The sequence below is a fragment of the Taudactylus pleione genome, unplaced genomic scaffold (genome assembly GCF_031769625.1).
Source record: "Taudactylus pleione unplaced genomic scaffold, aTauple2 ptg000685l, whole genome shotgun sequence".
NCBI classification, from domain to species: Eukaryota; Metazoa; Chordata; class Amphibia; order Anura; family Myobatrachidae; genus Taudactylus; species Taudactylus pleione.
This window is the reverse complement of record NW_028285087.1, coordinates 4,725,957-4,742,356: the sequence shown is the minus strand read 5'-3', so window position 1 is coordinate 4,742,356 and position 16,400 is coordinate 4,725,957. Positions and strand designations below refer to the sequence as shown.

Below are 16,400 nucleotides of genomic sequence, written 5' to 3'. Positions count from 1 at the left end.
CGCTCGCAAAAAGCGAGAGCTCGCTCTGAATCAGGGCGGGCGCTGGGTTTTTTTAGGAGCGGCCTCCTGGCCGCTCGCATAGCTGTGGGTAACCACCCACAGCTATATTGAGCAGCCATTATGATGGTCGCGATGGTCAAGACCATCGCGACCATCGGGCTTGCGACGAGACCCTTGTGGTAGGGTCTCGTGGCCGCAAGCCCCAGAGAGCTTCTGGCTCAAATAGAGCCGGAAGCTCTCTCACCGACATCACTGGTGATGTCAGTGCTGCCGCCCACAAACGGCAGGCGTTCGCTTGGGAACGCCTATGTTTGTGAAGCCACCCCCCGGCCACGCCTACAAAATGGGGCGAGCTGTCGATCAACATCGACAGCCGCCCCTTTTGTAGTGAGCCACGGAGCGAGTGCTTTTTGCGCTCGCTCCGGGCTCGCGCACTGGGCCACCATCGACCCGCTTGTGAGCGGGTCTGAATCAGGCCCACATTGCAGTCACACAGTCTGTGTAGCAGGTTAGTGTGTGACTGGATGGTGATGCCACAGAGCGAGCGCAGTGCAGTCACACAGTCTGTGTAGCAGGTTAGTGTGTGATTGGATGGTAATGTCACACAGTCTGTGTAGCAGGTTAGTGTGTGATTGGATGATGATGTCACAGAGCGAGAGCAGTGCAGTTACACAGTCTATGTAGCAGGTTAGTGTGTGATTGGATGATGATGTCACAGAGTGAGAGCAGTGCAGTTACACAGTCTGTAGCAGGTTAGTGTGTGATTGGATGGTGATGTCACAGAGTGAGCACAGTGCAATCGCACAGTTTGTGTAGCAGGTTAGTGTGTGATTGGATGGTGATGTCACAGAGTGAGCACAGTGCAGTTACACAGTCTATGTAGCAGGTTAGTGTGTGATTGGATGGTGATGTCACAGCGAGCACAGTGCAGTCGCACAGTCTGTGTAGCAGGTTAGTGTGTGATTGGATGGTGATGTCACAGAGTGAGCTCAGTGCAGTCACATTCTATGTAGCAGGTTAGTGTGTGATTGGATGGTGATGTCACAGAGTGAGAGCAGTGCAGTTACACAGTCTGTAGCAGGTTAGTGTGTGATTGGATGATGTCACAGAGTGAGAGCAGTGCAGTTACACAGTCTGTAGCAGGTTAGTGTGTGATTGGATGGTGATGTCACAGAGTGAGCTCAGTGCAGTCACATTCTATGTAGCAGGTTAGTGTGTGATTGGCGGATAATGTCACAGAGTGAGAGCAGTGCAGTTACACAGTCTATGTAGCAGGTTACTGTGTGATTAGATGGTGATGTCACAGAGTGAGCACAGTGCAGTCGCACAGTCTGTGTAGCAGGTTAGTGTGATTGGATGATGTCACAGAGTGAGAGCAGTGCAGTTACACAGTCTATGTAGCAGGTTACTGTGTGATTAGATGGTGATGTCACAGAGTGAGCACAGTGCAGTCACACAGTTTGTGTAGCAGGTTAGTGTGTGATTAGATGGTGATGTCACAGAGTGAGCACAGTGCAGTCACACAGTTTGTTTAGCAGGTTAGTGTGTGATTGGATGGTGATGTCACAGAGTGAGCACAGTGCAGTCGCACAGTCTGTGTAGCAGGTTAGTGTGTGATTGGATGGTGATGTCACAGAGTGAGCACAGTGCAGTTACACAGTCTATGTAGCAGGTTAGTGTGTGATTGGATGGTGATGTCACAGCGAGCGCAGTGCAGTCGCACAGTCTGTGTAGCAGGTTAGTGTGTGATTGGATGGTGATGTCACAGAGTGAGCTCAGTGCAGTCACATTCTATGTAGCAGGTTAGTGTGTGATTGGAGGATAATGTCACAGAGTGAGAGCAGTGCAGTTACACAGTCTATGTAGCAGGTTACTGTGTGATTAGATGGTGATGTCACAGAGTGAGCACAGTGCAGTCACACAGTCTGTGTAGCAGGTTAGTGTGTGATTGGATGGTGATGTCACAGAGTGAGAGCAGTGCAGTTACACAGTCTGTAGCAGGTTAGTGTGTGATTGGATGATGTCACAGAGTGAGAGCAGTGCAGTTACACAGTCTGTAGCAGGTTAGTGTGTGATTGGATGGTGATGTCACAGAGTGAGCTCAGTGCAGTCACATTCTATGTAGCAGGTTAGTGTGTGATTGGATGGTGATGTCACAGAGTGAGAGCAGTGCAGTCGCACAGTCTGTGTAGCAGGTTAGTGTGATTGGATGATGTCACAGAGTGAGAGCAGTGCAGTTACACAGTCTGTAGCAGGTTAGTGTGTGATTGGATGGTGATGTCACAGAGTGAGCTCAGTGCAGTCACATTCTATGTAGCAGGTTAGTGTGTGATTGGATGGTGATGTCACAGAGTGAGAGCAGTGCAGTCGCACAGTCTGTGTAGCAGGTTAGTGTGATTGGATGATGTCACAGAGTGAGAGCAGTGCAGTTACACAGTCTGTAGCAGGTTAGTGTGTGATTGGATGGTGATGTCACAGAGTGAGCTCAGTGCAGTCACATTCTATGTAGCAGGTTAGTGTGTGATTGGAGGATAATGTCACAGAGTGAGAGCAGTGCAGTTACACAGTCTATGTAGCAGGTTACTGTGTGATTAGATGGTGATGTCACAGAGTGAGCACTGCAGTCACACAGTTTGTGTAGCAGGTTAGTGTGTGATTAGATGGTGATGTCACAGAGTGAGCACAGTGCAGTCACACACTTTGTTTAGCAGGTTAGTGTGTGATTGGATGGTGATGTCACATAGTGAGCACAGTGCAGTCGCACAGTCTGTGTAGCAGGTTACTGTGTGATTAGATGGTGATGTCACAGAGTGAGCGCAGTGCAGTTACACAGTCTATGTAGCAGGTTACTGTGTGATTAGATGGTGATGTCACAGAGTGAGCACAGTGCAGTCACACAGTCTGTGTAGCAGGTTAGTGTGTGATTGGATGGTGATGTCACAGAGTGAGCTCAGTGCAGTCACATTCTATGTAGCAGGTTAGTGTGTGATTGGAGGATAATGTCACAGAGTGAGAGCAGTGCAGTTACACAGTCTATGTAGCAGGTTACTGTGTGATTAGATGGTGATGTCACAGAGTGAGCACTGCAGTCACACAGTTTGTGTAGCAGGTTAGTGTGTGATTAGATGGTGATGTCACAGAGTGAGCACAGTGCAGTCACACACTTTGTTTAGCAGGTTAGTGTGTGATTGGATGGTGATGTCACATAGTGAGCACAGTGCAGTCGCACAGTCTGTGTAACAGGTTACTGTGTGATTAGATGGTGATGTCACAGAGTGAGCGCAGTGCAGTTACACAGTCTATGTAGCAGGTTACTGTGTGATTAGATGGTGATGTCACAGAGTGAGCACAGTGCAGTCACACAGTCTGTGTAGCAGGTTAGTGTGTGATTGGATGGTGATGTCACAGAGTGAGCTCAGTGCAGTCGCACAGTTTGTGTAGCAGGTTAGTGTGTGATTGGATGGTGATGTCACAGAGTGAGCTCAGTGCAGTCGCACAGTCTGTGTAGCAGGTTAGTGTGTGATTGGATGGTGATGTCACAGAGTGAGCTCAGTGCAGTCACACAGTTTGTCTAGCAGGTTAGTGTGTGATTGGATGGTGATGTCACAGAGTGAGCTCAGTGCAGTCACATTCTATGTAGCAGGTTAGTGTGTGATTGGATGGTGTTGTCACAGAGTGAGCTCAGTGCAGTCACATTCTATGTAGCAGGTTATTGTGTGATTGGATGGTGATGTCACAGAGTGAGCACAGTGCAGTCACACAGTTTGTGTAGCAGGTTAGTGTGTGATTGGATGGTGATGTCACAGAGTGAGCACAGTGCAGTCACACAGTCTATGTAGCAGGTTAGTGTGTGATTGGATGGTGATGTCACAGAGTGAGCACAGTGCAGTCGCACAGTCTGTGTAGCAGGTTATTGTGTGATTGGATGGTGATGTCACAGAGTGAGTACAGTGCAGTCACACAGTCTATTGGATCTATTTACTAAGCCTTGGATGTAGATAAAGTACCAGCCAATCAGCTCCTAACTGCCATGTCACAGGCTATGTTTGAAAAGTGACATTTAGGAACTGGTTGGTTGGGACCTTATCTCCGTCGACTTTATCTCCATCCAAGGCTTAGTAAACTGACCCCTATGTTCACGTCGTGTTTATATCTCAGTGATGTGTAATTCATAATTCATTTATTAGCTGTGTTTCATAAGACTCCACTAAGAAAAAGGCGACATCCATAATGTTTGGCTGATGGGCTTCCTTACACATTTTTGGAACTCTGACATGCAAAGTTGTCTCTTAAGGGAAATATGTCCATGGGGCTTTATGTTTGCTTAATTTCCATATATGTTTAGTAAAACTTTTTGCCACAATTTGTTTCTGTACGGGCAACTTTTGTTTTGTCACCGCATGCAGGTGTGAATATCAGCACTGGGGTTTTTTAAGCTGCTTGATGCCATATTACGGCGCCACCCAGTGGCCGCATGACCATGTTAACGGTAAGACACTGACTAGTTTCTCATTAAAGTTTGATCTAAAAGAGTAATGTATTCAATAAAAGTTGCAACACTTTTCAATAATTGAATGAATATAATCTGCAGGTGGGAAAACTCCTTTCATGTGTTATGTCTATGTATGTTCCCTGGTCTCTGTAATGTCCCAGACCTACTAATACAACCAATATTCTCTTTACTCGATTAGCCTTTCAGCTCTGCATCTCCTCCTGCCTAGCTGCTCCTGTTTTCTGCTTTGTACCACTGCCTTCTCTTTTCCCTCCTCCCATACTGTATGTACTGCAGTGCACTTGTGGGAGGAGACTTTGCCTGGTTACCTGTGGGTTGTTTAAGCCAAGCTGCTCACCTGAGAGACCAGGAGCGAGCCTGGTCTCAGCCTGCGCCCTGCTCCCAACAGGAATTTGCCACTCTGCACCTTGCACTCTGTGGTGTCTCTCTCCGCACCTTCCACCTCCTCTCCCTATCTGCCGTGTGTATTTTTCCCCGGGACCATGTGCCGGTTTTAAGTTGCATTGTTTTTTGTTTGCATTGTGCAGCTGACTGTGCTGCTGTGAGGTTACACAATGCAGACGCTGAGAACGGATGAAAAGAGAAGTAGAGGCTGAAAGAACATAAGCTTCCTGTTTAAGAGAGAGATAGATAGAGAGGGACTGACTGAGACCGAGATCTCTGATCTGCACAGAGACTGCATCAGAGTATTGTGATGAAGTCAGGTGGAGATACTGTGACAGGTTAGCACTGTGAGTGATATAAGAGAGAGCCGTCTATAGCTAAGCGTTCTATTTAGGAGCGCTGAATGCATGAGAGCGTTGGCTGGGAAGGCAAGCGACAACAGAAAGAGGAAGGAACCGAGAGGCAAGATACTCCGTCTATCGAGTGTCTCATTGCACCTGAAGACCCTGAAGTACGTACTGGAAGACTACGAGGATGGTGAGGTGAGGAAAGCTACATTCCCATTATATGATTGGACTATGAACGTTAGCTCTTCTGCACCTCTGTTTCTCCTATCTGTCCCCTAATTCTTCGGCCACTCACTGTCTGACCGTTCTCTGTCTGCCAACTTCTGGTCAAGTCCACGCTTCAATCCATTCTGTCATTTCCTTTCACAGTCACATTATCTTCTCCACTCAAGTGCCTCCTCGGGCCAACCGTGTATTGTTCTCTGTGCGTCCCTGAGTCCAGCCTCCATGTCTCCGCTTCTGACATATACCTCAGTCTATGACCATTAGCCGTGTCTCTGACATTTCGGCGTGGTATCTCTGCCTCATTCCGTTGTGTCTCTGCCTCTCTATTCACAAGTTCTATCTCATTCTCTTGTGCCTTGAAGTTGAGTCTACTGTATCTGCGTTGTGTCCTGGTCTTTCTGCCCTCTAATCATGCCCATGTATCTCTGTCCGAGTCGTGCTTTAGTCTTATTGACGTCCCTCTTTCCCCCAGAGGAGCCTGAGTCTTTCTCTCTGCACCTAAATTGTGCTTTGATGTTGCGTCTCTACACCCGAGTTTGGAGTCCTGCTCTAGTCTTACTCAAGTTCCGCTTTCCCCCTGGGGAGCCTGAGTCTCTCTCTCTGCACCTACATTGTGCTTGTCCCACCATTTTATGCCTCGGTTTGTCTCCCCTGATGGTCAGGCCGCAGGCCCTCTGTGACCACCCTTGTTTTGAGCCTCCCGAAGGTCTTGATGTTCTTGCTTCTTGTGGTGATGGTGATCTCATACTCTTGGACGCTCAGTCCTCATGTCTTCGCCTCCGTTGGTCCCTGTGCTCTATCCCCCCATTCAGTCCATGTGCCCTCCTGAACCCATTTGTGCAGCCTTTCCCCCTGTTTGATCCCTCTCGGTCCCCCCTTCTGATCCCTATATGTTCTCTGCATTATTTCTTTGTTTTACGCTTCTATTTTCTCTACCTGTATAAGTCCCTGCAACCTCTCCCCTCTTAGCTACCTACATCCTGTACATTATTTCCTTACTTTGTCTTTTTATACTGTCCCCTGTTCAGTCCCTCTGTGCCGCGTGCTTTTTGGACGCCATAGTTTGCCAATCATGTTTACCTTATATGACCCTGGGCCTGATTCACTATCGTTCGCAACTGAGATTACGCACACAATCGGCCGATTGTTGCATTCCGCGTATGCATCGCAGTGCACTTGGGCGATCGGGGCTGCAGTGACTACGCAGACCCATTGCAGAGTGATTGACAGGAAGTGCCATTTGTGGGTGGTGACGCGGCGGGGGTGGTCGGCGAGACGCAGGCCATTGCAAGGGCGTGCATAAATTAGCCACTGCAATGCCCTACGCAGCCTGAGGTCTCATAGCGTGCACTGAGGTTAGCAATTTCTGAGTAAGGTGAGAGCTTGTACAAGTGTGCGTGAGACTGCGATGATACTCGATTGTACCGATGGTTTCGTAGTCCTGCTAATCATTAAAGGATGTGTGTATGGTAAAGTGGGCGTCCTTGTGTAGTGCTGCGAGGACATAGCGATCGCAGTGGATTAGCATACTAGCGCAGTAGAATTGCGTGCGTAATCGCTATTGCATTTGCAGTTGCGATCTATAGTGATCGGGCCCCTCTGATGCTAAACCCACCTTTGGTCATTGTAGATTCTTTGTCCTGTTGCCCATTCTGTCCTTGTATCTGACCAATACTGTATCCATCCATCTGTTCTCTCTCCATGCAGTCAGCCTAACCTGAAGCAGAGACACCGAGGCTGCCTGTAACAAAATGCTACAAATACACAAGTGTGCAAGGACCTCATAGACCATCAGCCGCTCCAACATGCTCCTCGCTCAGCTGTTACTGCAGTCACCTGGGATGGATGAATTCATGGTTTTAAATGATCACTTTTAGCAATGAATTCATTTGGCACAGGTACTGTAACTGCAATAGTAAATTAAGTGGGCAGTTCTGGAGCAAGTTATTAAATTTCCAGTCTCTTTTTTTTTTGAACCAAGTCACTTCTGAGCCATCTTACGGTTCACATATGCAGTCATTTAAAGCGTCATTGATTTTTTGTAATGTTGAAAAAGACATGAGAAGAAGGAATACCTGGTAGCATGGCGGAACAAGGATCAGAAAGTCTCGCTAGATACCGACTTATGTTGTCCTTCCACAATCTGAGCTTAGTTGCTTGACAATCTCAGCCCCCCATGGTGGGTCCTGCAATATTTTGCCCATTTTCTGTCCTGTGTCCTAAATTACTCTTTGCCCCATGGAGTCCTAATAGTATACCATGGCCAAATGTACGCACGGCGCTTAATACTTAATCCGGCCAACAATAAAACAAGTCCTGTTTCCCACAACCAGGTGTACGCAACTTGCATCTCTCCAGCTGGTATGGAACTACGAGCTCCAACATTGCCTGAGACTTGTAGTTCCACAACAGCAAGAAATCAACAGCTGGTCTACGCCATCTCTAGGGAAGATTCAAAGAACGTCATCATGATCATTATCATTATTACTCAGAATAGGAGACCTTACTTATGTAAGCTGGGAAACAGACTGAAGATATTATTTAGGAGCTGAGATAAACAGATATACTAGTAAGAACCGTAGACTACGATTAGTGTCACAATACGCCTGTGTTTCTGGATGAACATGATGTCTTTCCTGTCTCTGGTGGTCTAACTGTGGCTCTTCCTGTTTTTCATTGCTGAGTTGGTATATTTTATTTCTTCTTACGGTGATTTGCATGAAGCAGCATTGCACACATAGCCGGGCACCTTGCTGGGTGAACAATTAAAAATGTTGTCACTTGTTGACAAGACCCAGCATGTGCGTGACAGCCGACCCTTAAAATAATAAAATTATAGCTCCCCTGAGTTGTACCTCTCCATCGGCTCCGTCCTGTTCCGCGAAATGTGTGGTGCTTCTGCAGGCAGCGTGTTATAGATGGACAATGATCTGCTTATCTATACTCATATAATACGAACATTGTGTCTGTCTGTCTGTTCCAAGTTGGCGCAAAAACTGCCGAACCGATTTTCATGAAAACTGCATGTCACGGTGACTGTCAAGGCTAGCGCTGAGGTCCGCTCGCGTTGTGCATCACTCCCGGATAGCACAGAGGTCCGCTCACACTGCACATGGCTCCCGGCTGGTGCTGAGGTCTACTCCTGCCCCGTCTGTGTCCTGTCACTGAGCATGGAGATGGCTCCCCCGCAGTCACTTGCTCACAGCGTGTCTCCCCAGCATGATGGTATACAAACTACACGCCAGAGTTCCCTCCAAAATAACTGTATGGGTGCAGAAAAGTTGGACTCTTGTCACCTGACGCTCTTCGTCCACTCAGAGCGCTGCTCCCAGACCAGCTGATAGCAGCATCCAATCCCTGGGGATCTACCCCTATAAATTCCATTCTCTGACTGACCCTCCTTGCCAGTACAACGTCTCTTCTTGCTGACGTCTATTCTCAGCACGGAGCTCCCAGGTACTCTGTATCTGAATGGTCCCAGGGCCTGATTCACTACGTATCGCAACTGTGATTGCAATAGTGATTACGGACGCAGTTCAACTGCGATAGTATGCTAATCCATTGCGATCGCTATGCCCTTGCAGAAATACACATGGACGCCCACTTTACCTTACACACACCTGTAATGTTTAGCAAGACTGTGAAACCATCGGTACAATCGAGTAGCAGCGCAGTCTCACGCACTCTTGCACAAGCCCTGACCTCAGGCTGCATAGAGCATCGCAGTGGGTAATTTATGCACGCCCCTGCAATGGCGTTGAAACGCACTGGCACGCCTGCGTTTCGCAGACCACCTCCTTGTTACCACCTACAAACGGCACTTCCTGTCATCCTGTCAATCACTCTGCAATGGGTCTGCGTAGTCACTGCGATCCCAGAGCTGATTGCAGTGACTGTTTCGCAACAATCGGTTGATTGCGTGCATATTAGCAACTGCGATCCTTGATGAATCAGACCCCAGTCCATTATATCCAGTTCCTAGATCTGGTAAACAAGTCTCCAGTACCATCTTGCACACCAGTCTGGTTTTTACCACTGAGACTTGCTCTTACAGCTACCATCGGTCTCATCCGATGCTTCCAACATCGGACTATAATTTATTAACGGTTTCTTATATAGCACAACATATTCCGTTACGCTTCACAATTGGAAACAATAATAGAACAAAACTGAGTAGTAACAGACAGACATAGAGGTAGGAAGGCCCTGCTCACAAGCTTACAAACAGTTAAGTTCCTCAATTCAACAACATCGGTCCCAACCGATCAAGTTCATCAATTCTTCAACATCGAACTCTTATCAATGAAGTTCTTCAAATCATCAACATCGGTCCATACCGATCAAGTTCACCAATTCTTCAACATCGGACTCTTATCAGTTCTTCATATCATCAACATCGGTCTCAAACCGATCCAGCTCTCAATCCAGCATCATCGGTCCCAATCCGATGCTGCTCATTCATTCAGTATTCTATATTCAGTTCCATTCCAACCTGCTGTTCAATAAAGACTTTCTGTTCCTGTTTTCGCCTTCGGGCCCATCATCCACTGCCGTATCTCTACCTCATCACATCTATACATGAGGAGGTCCTGGCTCATCCACTGCCGTATCTCTACCTCCTCACATCTATACATGAGGAGGTCCTGGCTCATCCACTGCCGTATCTCTACCTCCTCACATCTATACATGAGGAGGTCCTGGCTCATCCACTGCCGTATCTCTACCTCCTCACATCTATACATGAGGAGGTCCTGGCTCATCCACTGCCATATCTCTACCTCCTCACATCTATACATGAGGAAGTCCTGGCTCAAACCACCTCAGCTCATCCACACCTCTCAGAGCTCCTCTTCAGTCTCCCACGCCTGTTCCAACCCAAAACCAACCCTCAGGCGTGACACTGCATCATTTTGTAGTGGAAACTCCTAGAAATAACCTGCACTTTGTTCATCTCCATCCGTCAACATAAACCTGAGCAATGACAAAAAATAACTTTATATCATCAATGCAGGAGATAGGTGTGGTACCATGCGCGTGTCCGGTAAGGGGTGGGGGGAGAGGTGCTTTGGGCCCATGTTCACTTGCATAGGATAGGCTACATAGCAATCTGTGCACAGTGTGCCTGATTCAGACCCGCTCGCGAGCGCTGAGCGCTCGCAAGCGGCTCGATGTTGCCCAAGTGCGCATGTGCACGAGGGAGCCGGCTCCGTCATGCGCATGCGCGAGACCCGAATAACAATGGCCAGCCCGTCATTATGGGTCTCGCACCAAAGGGGGCGTGCTGTCGATGGTGATTGACAGCACGCCCCCTTTGGTGGGCGTGGCGACCCAGACGGAGGCGTTCCCATGGGAACGCCTACCGTCTGGGGCCGGCCCCACTGACATCACTAGTGATGTCAGTGGGAGTGCTTTTGGCTCTGATAGAGCCAAAAGCACTCCAGGGCTTGCGGCAGCAAGACCCTACCGCAAGGGTCTCGTCGCAAGCCCGATGGTCGCGATGGTCTTGACCATCGCGACCATCATTTTGGCCGCTCGCTATAGCTGTGGGTGGTCACCCACAGCTATGCGAGCGGCCAGGAGGCCGCTCCAAAAGGTAGGAGGGACGGCCCTGATTCAGAGCGAGCGCTCTGTCAGAGTGTCCGGCTCTGAATCAGGGCGAGAGCACACAGTGCATTGGTGTGAGAGGTGGGGGAATAGGATAATGTACATAGCAGTCTATGCACAGAGCACACAGTGACATTGGTGTGAGAGGTGGGGGAATAGGATAATGTACATAGCAGTCTATGCACAGAGCACACAGTGACATTGGTGTGAGTGGTGGGTGAATAGGAGAGGTTACATAGCAGTCTGTGCACAGGGCACACAGTGACATTGGTGTGAGAGGTGGGTGAATAGGAGAGGTTACATAGCAGTCTGTGCACAGGGCACACAGTGACATTGGTGTGAGTGGTGGGTGAATAGGAGAGGTTACATAGCAGTCTGTGCACAGGGCACACAGTGACATTGGTGTGAGTGGTGGGTGAATAGGAGAGGCTACATAGCAGTCTGTGCACAGGGCACACAGTGACATTGGTGTGAGAGGTGGGTGAATAGGAGAGGTTACATAGCAGTCTGTGCACAGGGCACACAGTGACATTGGTGTGAGAGGTGGGTGAATAGGAGAGGTTACATAGCAGTCTGTGCACAGGGCACACAGTGACATTGGTGTGAGTGGTGGGTGAATAGGAGAGGCTACATAGCAGTCTGTGCACAGGGCACACAGTGACATTGGTGTGAGAGGTGGGTGAATAGGATAGGCTACATAGCAGTCTGTGCACAGGGCACACAGTGACATTGGTGTGAGTGGTGGGTGAATAGGAGAGGTTACATAGCAGTCTGTGCACAGGGCACACAGTGACATTGGTGTGAGTGGTGGGTGAATAGGATAGGTTACATAGCAGTCTGTGCACAGGGCACACAGTGACATTGGTGTGAGTGGTGGGTGAATAGGAGAGGCTACATAGCAGTCTGTGCACAGGGCACACAGTGACATTTGTGTGAGAGGTGGGTGAATAGGAGAGGTTACATAGCAGTCTGTGCACAGGGCACACAGTGACATTGGTGTGAGTGGTGGGTGAATAGGATAGGTTACATAGCAGTCTGTGCACAGGGCACACAGTGACATTGGTGTGAGTGGTGGGTGAATAGGATAGGTTACATAGCAGTCTGTGCACAGGGCACACAGTGACATTGGTGTGAGTGGTGGGTGAATAGGAGAGGCTACATAGCAGTCTGTGCACAGGGCACACAGTGACATTGGTGTGAGAGGTGGGTGAATAGGAGAGGTTACATAGCAGTCTGTGCACAGGGCACACAGTGACATTGGTGTGAGAGGTGGGTGAATAGGAGAGGTTACATAGCAGTCTGTGCACAGGGCACACAGTGACATTGGTGTGAGTGGTGGGTGAATAGGAGAGGCTACATAGCAGTCTGTGCACAGGGCACACAGTGACATTGGTGTGAGAGGTGGGTGAATAGGATAGGCTACATAGCAGTCTGTGCACAGGGCACACAGTGACATTGGTGTGAGTGGTGGGTGAATAGGATAGGTTACATAGCAGTCTGTGCACAGGGCACACAGTGACATTGGTGTGAGTGGTGGGTGAATAGGATAGGTTACATAGCGGTCTGTGCACAGGGCACACAGTGACATTGGTGTGAGTGGTGGGTGAATAGGAGAGGTTACATAGCAGTCTGTGCACAGGGCACACAGTCATTGGTGTGAGAGGTGGGTGAATAGGTTACATAGCGGTCTGTGCACAGGGCACACAGTGACATTGGTGTGAGTGGTGGGTGAATAGGATAGGTTACATAGCAGTCTGTGCACAGAGCACACAGTGACATAGGTGTAAGTGGTGGGTGAATAGGAGAGGTTACATAGCAGTCTGTGCACAGGGCACACAGTGACATAGGTGTGAGTGGTGGGTGAATAGGAGAGGTTACATAGTAGTCTGTGCACAGGGCACACAGTGACATTGGTGTGAGTGGTGGGTGAATAGGATAGGTTACGTAGCAGTCTGTGCACAGGGCACACAGTGACATAGGTGTGAGTGGTGGGTGAATAGGATAGGTTACGTAGCAGTCTGTGCACAGGGCACACAGTGACATTGGTGTGAGTGGTGGGTGAATAGGAGAGGTTACATAGCAGTCTGTGCACAGGGCACACAGTGAGTAGTGGGTGAAGGCGCAGCTGTCACCAGTCTGTATAGCGCTGCTGGTCACGTGGGCCACTCCGACGAAAGGGCCCCTATGCAAAGCTATACAACTAGAACATCTCAAATATAGAAAAATGTTGGCAGAAGCAATTTAATTGTGGGCAACAGCTAGTAGACAATAAGACTGTCTTGGTAAGATCTTGGGATCTCTGGACCCCAGTTGTTATATTCTTTATTAATGTTTGTTTAACCCAAAACTGAGTTTTCACCATTTATTAAATCTAAGTCTTTCTTGTTCTGCTCTCTGTAATGAAATTAGCCCAGAATAAGGCAGAGTGTAAAGTGCCATGCCACCCAACATTTACTTTTTTGCAGTTTGGAAACATAGTGTGCGTGCCAATGTGAAGGGGGCGTGATCAACCATCTTAACCTCTACTAAAACTACCATTGAACGGGCACCCATTAGTGTGGCATACCTCCCAACTGCCCACAATTGAGACAGTGCTTATCTGTGGGACAGTCCTCTCAAGTTGGGACAGTAAGGAGGTATGTCGTGGTGCCGTAGGATATGATTTTGGGGTCCCACGATTGTCTTATATGTTGTGCATTTTATTTGGAACCACCTTTTTCGGGGTCCCAGGAATATGCGTACCGATCCTGGGTGTGAGCTAGATGCGCTTGGCTAAATTACAGGAGATATATTAGAACTTTGTGTCAGGACATTGCTCCAGTGTCTCCTTCTCACTGTTTTTGCTATGTCTACAGGTGGTTTCATAGGGACATAACTGGGTTGGAGGCCGAGGCCCGGCTGAAGGCAAGAGGAGTCCACGGGAGCTTTCTTGTGCGTCCAAGCAGGAAGAGACCAGAAGACTTTTCACTGTCTGTAAGGTTAGTCCCCCACAATCTCATTGGTTGCTGTGGCGTCTATGTTGGAAGAAACCCAGGTGACCAACTCACAAAGACCAATTTTTAAATAAATTGTAAATGACCTCACGATTTTTCAACACATGGGTGAGTGGGATGCAGTCAGGAAGCCGACGATTGAAATGGCGACTGCCGGCTTCCCGACTGACTAATCCCGGCAGGGGTCTAATGACAGGCATCGACTTCCCGACGCCTGTCATTTTACCTACGCCGGGAGCCCGACACCCGGCTTACTGATCGAAGGTAAACTGGGAGCCGGAGTTAGGTTAGGGGCTCCCGGGGGAGGGGGGGACTTAGGGTTAGGCACTCCTCCAGAAGGGTTAGGGTTAGGCTAGGGGAAGGGGGGTGTTAGGGTTAGGCACCCCCGGGGGGAGGTTAGGGTTAGGAACCCCCCGGGAGACTTAGGTTTAGGTTGCGGGGAAGGGGGGGTTTGGTTTAGGCACTTACAGGGGAAGTTGGCACTTGGGGGGGGAGGTTAGGGTTAGGCACTCCTAAGGGAGGGTTAGGGGGGGGGTTAGGTTAGTGAATAGGTAAAATACTCACCTGTCGGGATCTTCGCTGCTGGTCTTCCAGCGTCAAGATTTGAACCGCCGGACATGCGTCATACCGATCCCGGGAGAGTTACATCTCCGCTTTGCCTGGGGAACTTCAACATAGAATAAAGCAGTGGTTCTCAAACTCGGTCCTCAGGACCTCACACAGGTCACGTTTTCCAGGTCACCCAGCAGGTGCACAGGTGTATTCATTACTCACTGACACATTTTAAAAGATCCACAGGTGGAATTAATTATCTCACTTGTGATTCTGTGTGGAAACCTGGAAAACATGCACTGTTTGGGGTCCTGAGGGCAGAGTTTGAGAACCTGTGGAATAGATGCCTTGAAAAACACTATGTGGTATGAGTAACAGCGACTTTTGATAGATCTTCCCTTTAGTACATAGTGAATACATTTATTTTCCCTTCCCATGTGAGGTAACTCCTGGCGGTTGGGTCTCCTTGTCCCATGCGGCCCCCCTTCCCCCTTGTCTTTTTCTTTATATTGGCTTTTTTTTTTCTCTCACATGGGTGCCAATTTGGTTATAACCATATCAATTGTTTCTCTATGCTACTATAATGTATTAGTTCATTATACGTGTAGTTTTGTATCCTCTTTATTATGGCCTTTGATAGATGGTTATTTTGTCCATAAATATGTCAGTTTTGTTATTTTTCTCTTGGTACGAGATATTCAAGTATTTGAATGTTTATCCGAAGCCATGCAATCGTAATATGTCATATTTATATAGCATATTGAATTTTGTATAATTGACACTTTTTGTGCTTTACACAATAACATTTTATTTGAAAAAATTAAAGTGTAAGTCTGTCAAAAAGTAGGAACAAATGAGCAATAACGATTTGCATATTTGGTTCGTAATATTCCAATTTTGCAATTCTTTTTTTCTTAAGATGGGAACACGTTTCATGTAATTCAAGGGGAAGTGTACTCTTTTCACAATCAGTTCACGTTCTAGATTTCCTGTCCATGTTGTAATGATCCTTCGTTTTATCATCCATTTCCATATCTTGTTAATACGAGTTTTGAAGTGAGTGTGAGCAGGACAACCTGTAGCCAATCAAATGGTTGGAATCCTCACAGAAGCACAGAGTATTTGTGGAGATGAGGGTGCTGATTGTGTGGGAGGCAGTGATCTGATTATGATTATGTGAGTGATTGGTGTCTAGACGCTTCTGTGACCAGAGGCTGTGACGTATGGATTGCACATGGTTAGGAGGAGAAGAGTATTTGCAACTAGCGGTGGGCAATGGACTATGCGGTCGGTTCAGCAATAAGGCACCATTGCTGGTCCTGCAGTAAAATACTAATTGAGGAAAATAAATATATAATAATATATTAGCAGTCCTAGATACAGCTTTAAAATATACCAGTGCAAGACATAGAACCCGGGAGCAATCTTAATTTAAGTGTAGTTTGAGCTCACTGAGAGACAGTTATAAACCGTATGTCACATGTTCACAACACAAGAGGTAAAACCTGGATGTTTAACTGTACAGATGGGCAAATATTGTTCCCTGGGTGTATGAGCTATATGTACTATAATGGCGTGGGTGTATGAGCTATATGTACTATAATGGCGAGGGTGCATGAGCTATATGTACTATAATGGCGAGGGTGCATGAGCTATATGTACTATAATGGCGAGGATGCATGAGCTATATGTACTACAACAGTGAGGATACAGGAGCTATATGTACTATAATGGCGAGGGTACATGACCTATATGTACTACAACAGTGAGGGTGCATGACCT

At 47.9% G+C, this 16,400-nt stretch overlaps 1 protein-coding gene across 2 annotated transcripts in view; it reads left to right on the top strand.

The window, feature by feature from the left end:
- Window positions 1–4,446: 4,446 nt before the first annotated feature.
- PTPN6 (protein tyrosine phosphatase non-receptor type 6) overlaps window positions 4,447–16,400 on the top strand; it is a 93,087-nt gene continuing 81,133 nt past the window's right edge. Inside the window, exons 1-3 of one of the 2 annotated variants that reach the window (XM_088456033.1) lie at window positions 4,447–4,489; window positions 5,292–5,439; window positions 13,929–14,051. In XM_088456033.1, the coding sequence (XP_088312159.1) occupies window positions 5,432–5,439; window positions 13,929–14,051 (131 nt within the window). In that variant the 5' untranslated portion in view covers window positions 4,447–4,489; window positions 5,292–5,431. Of the gene's footprint in view, window positions 4,490–5,291; window positions 5,440–7,290; window positions 7,368–13,928; window positions 14,052–16,400 lie in introns of those variants that run through there. The other variant, XM_088456032.1, reaches the window with a different exon arrangement.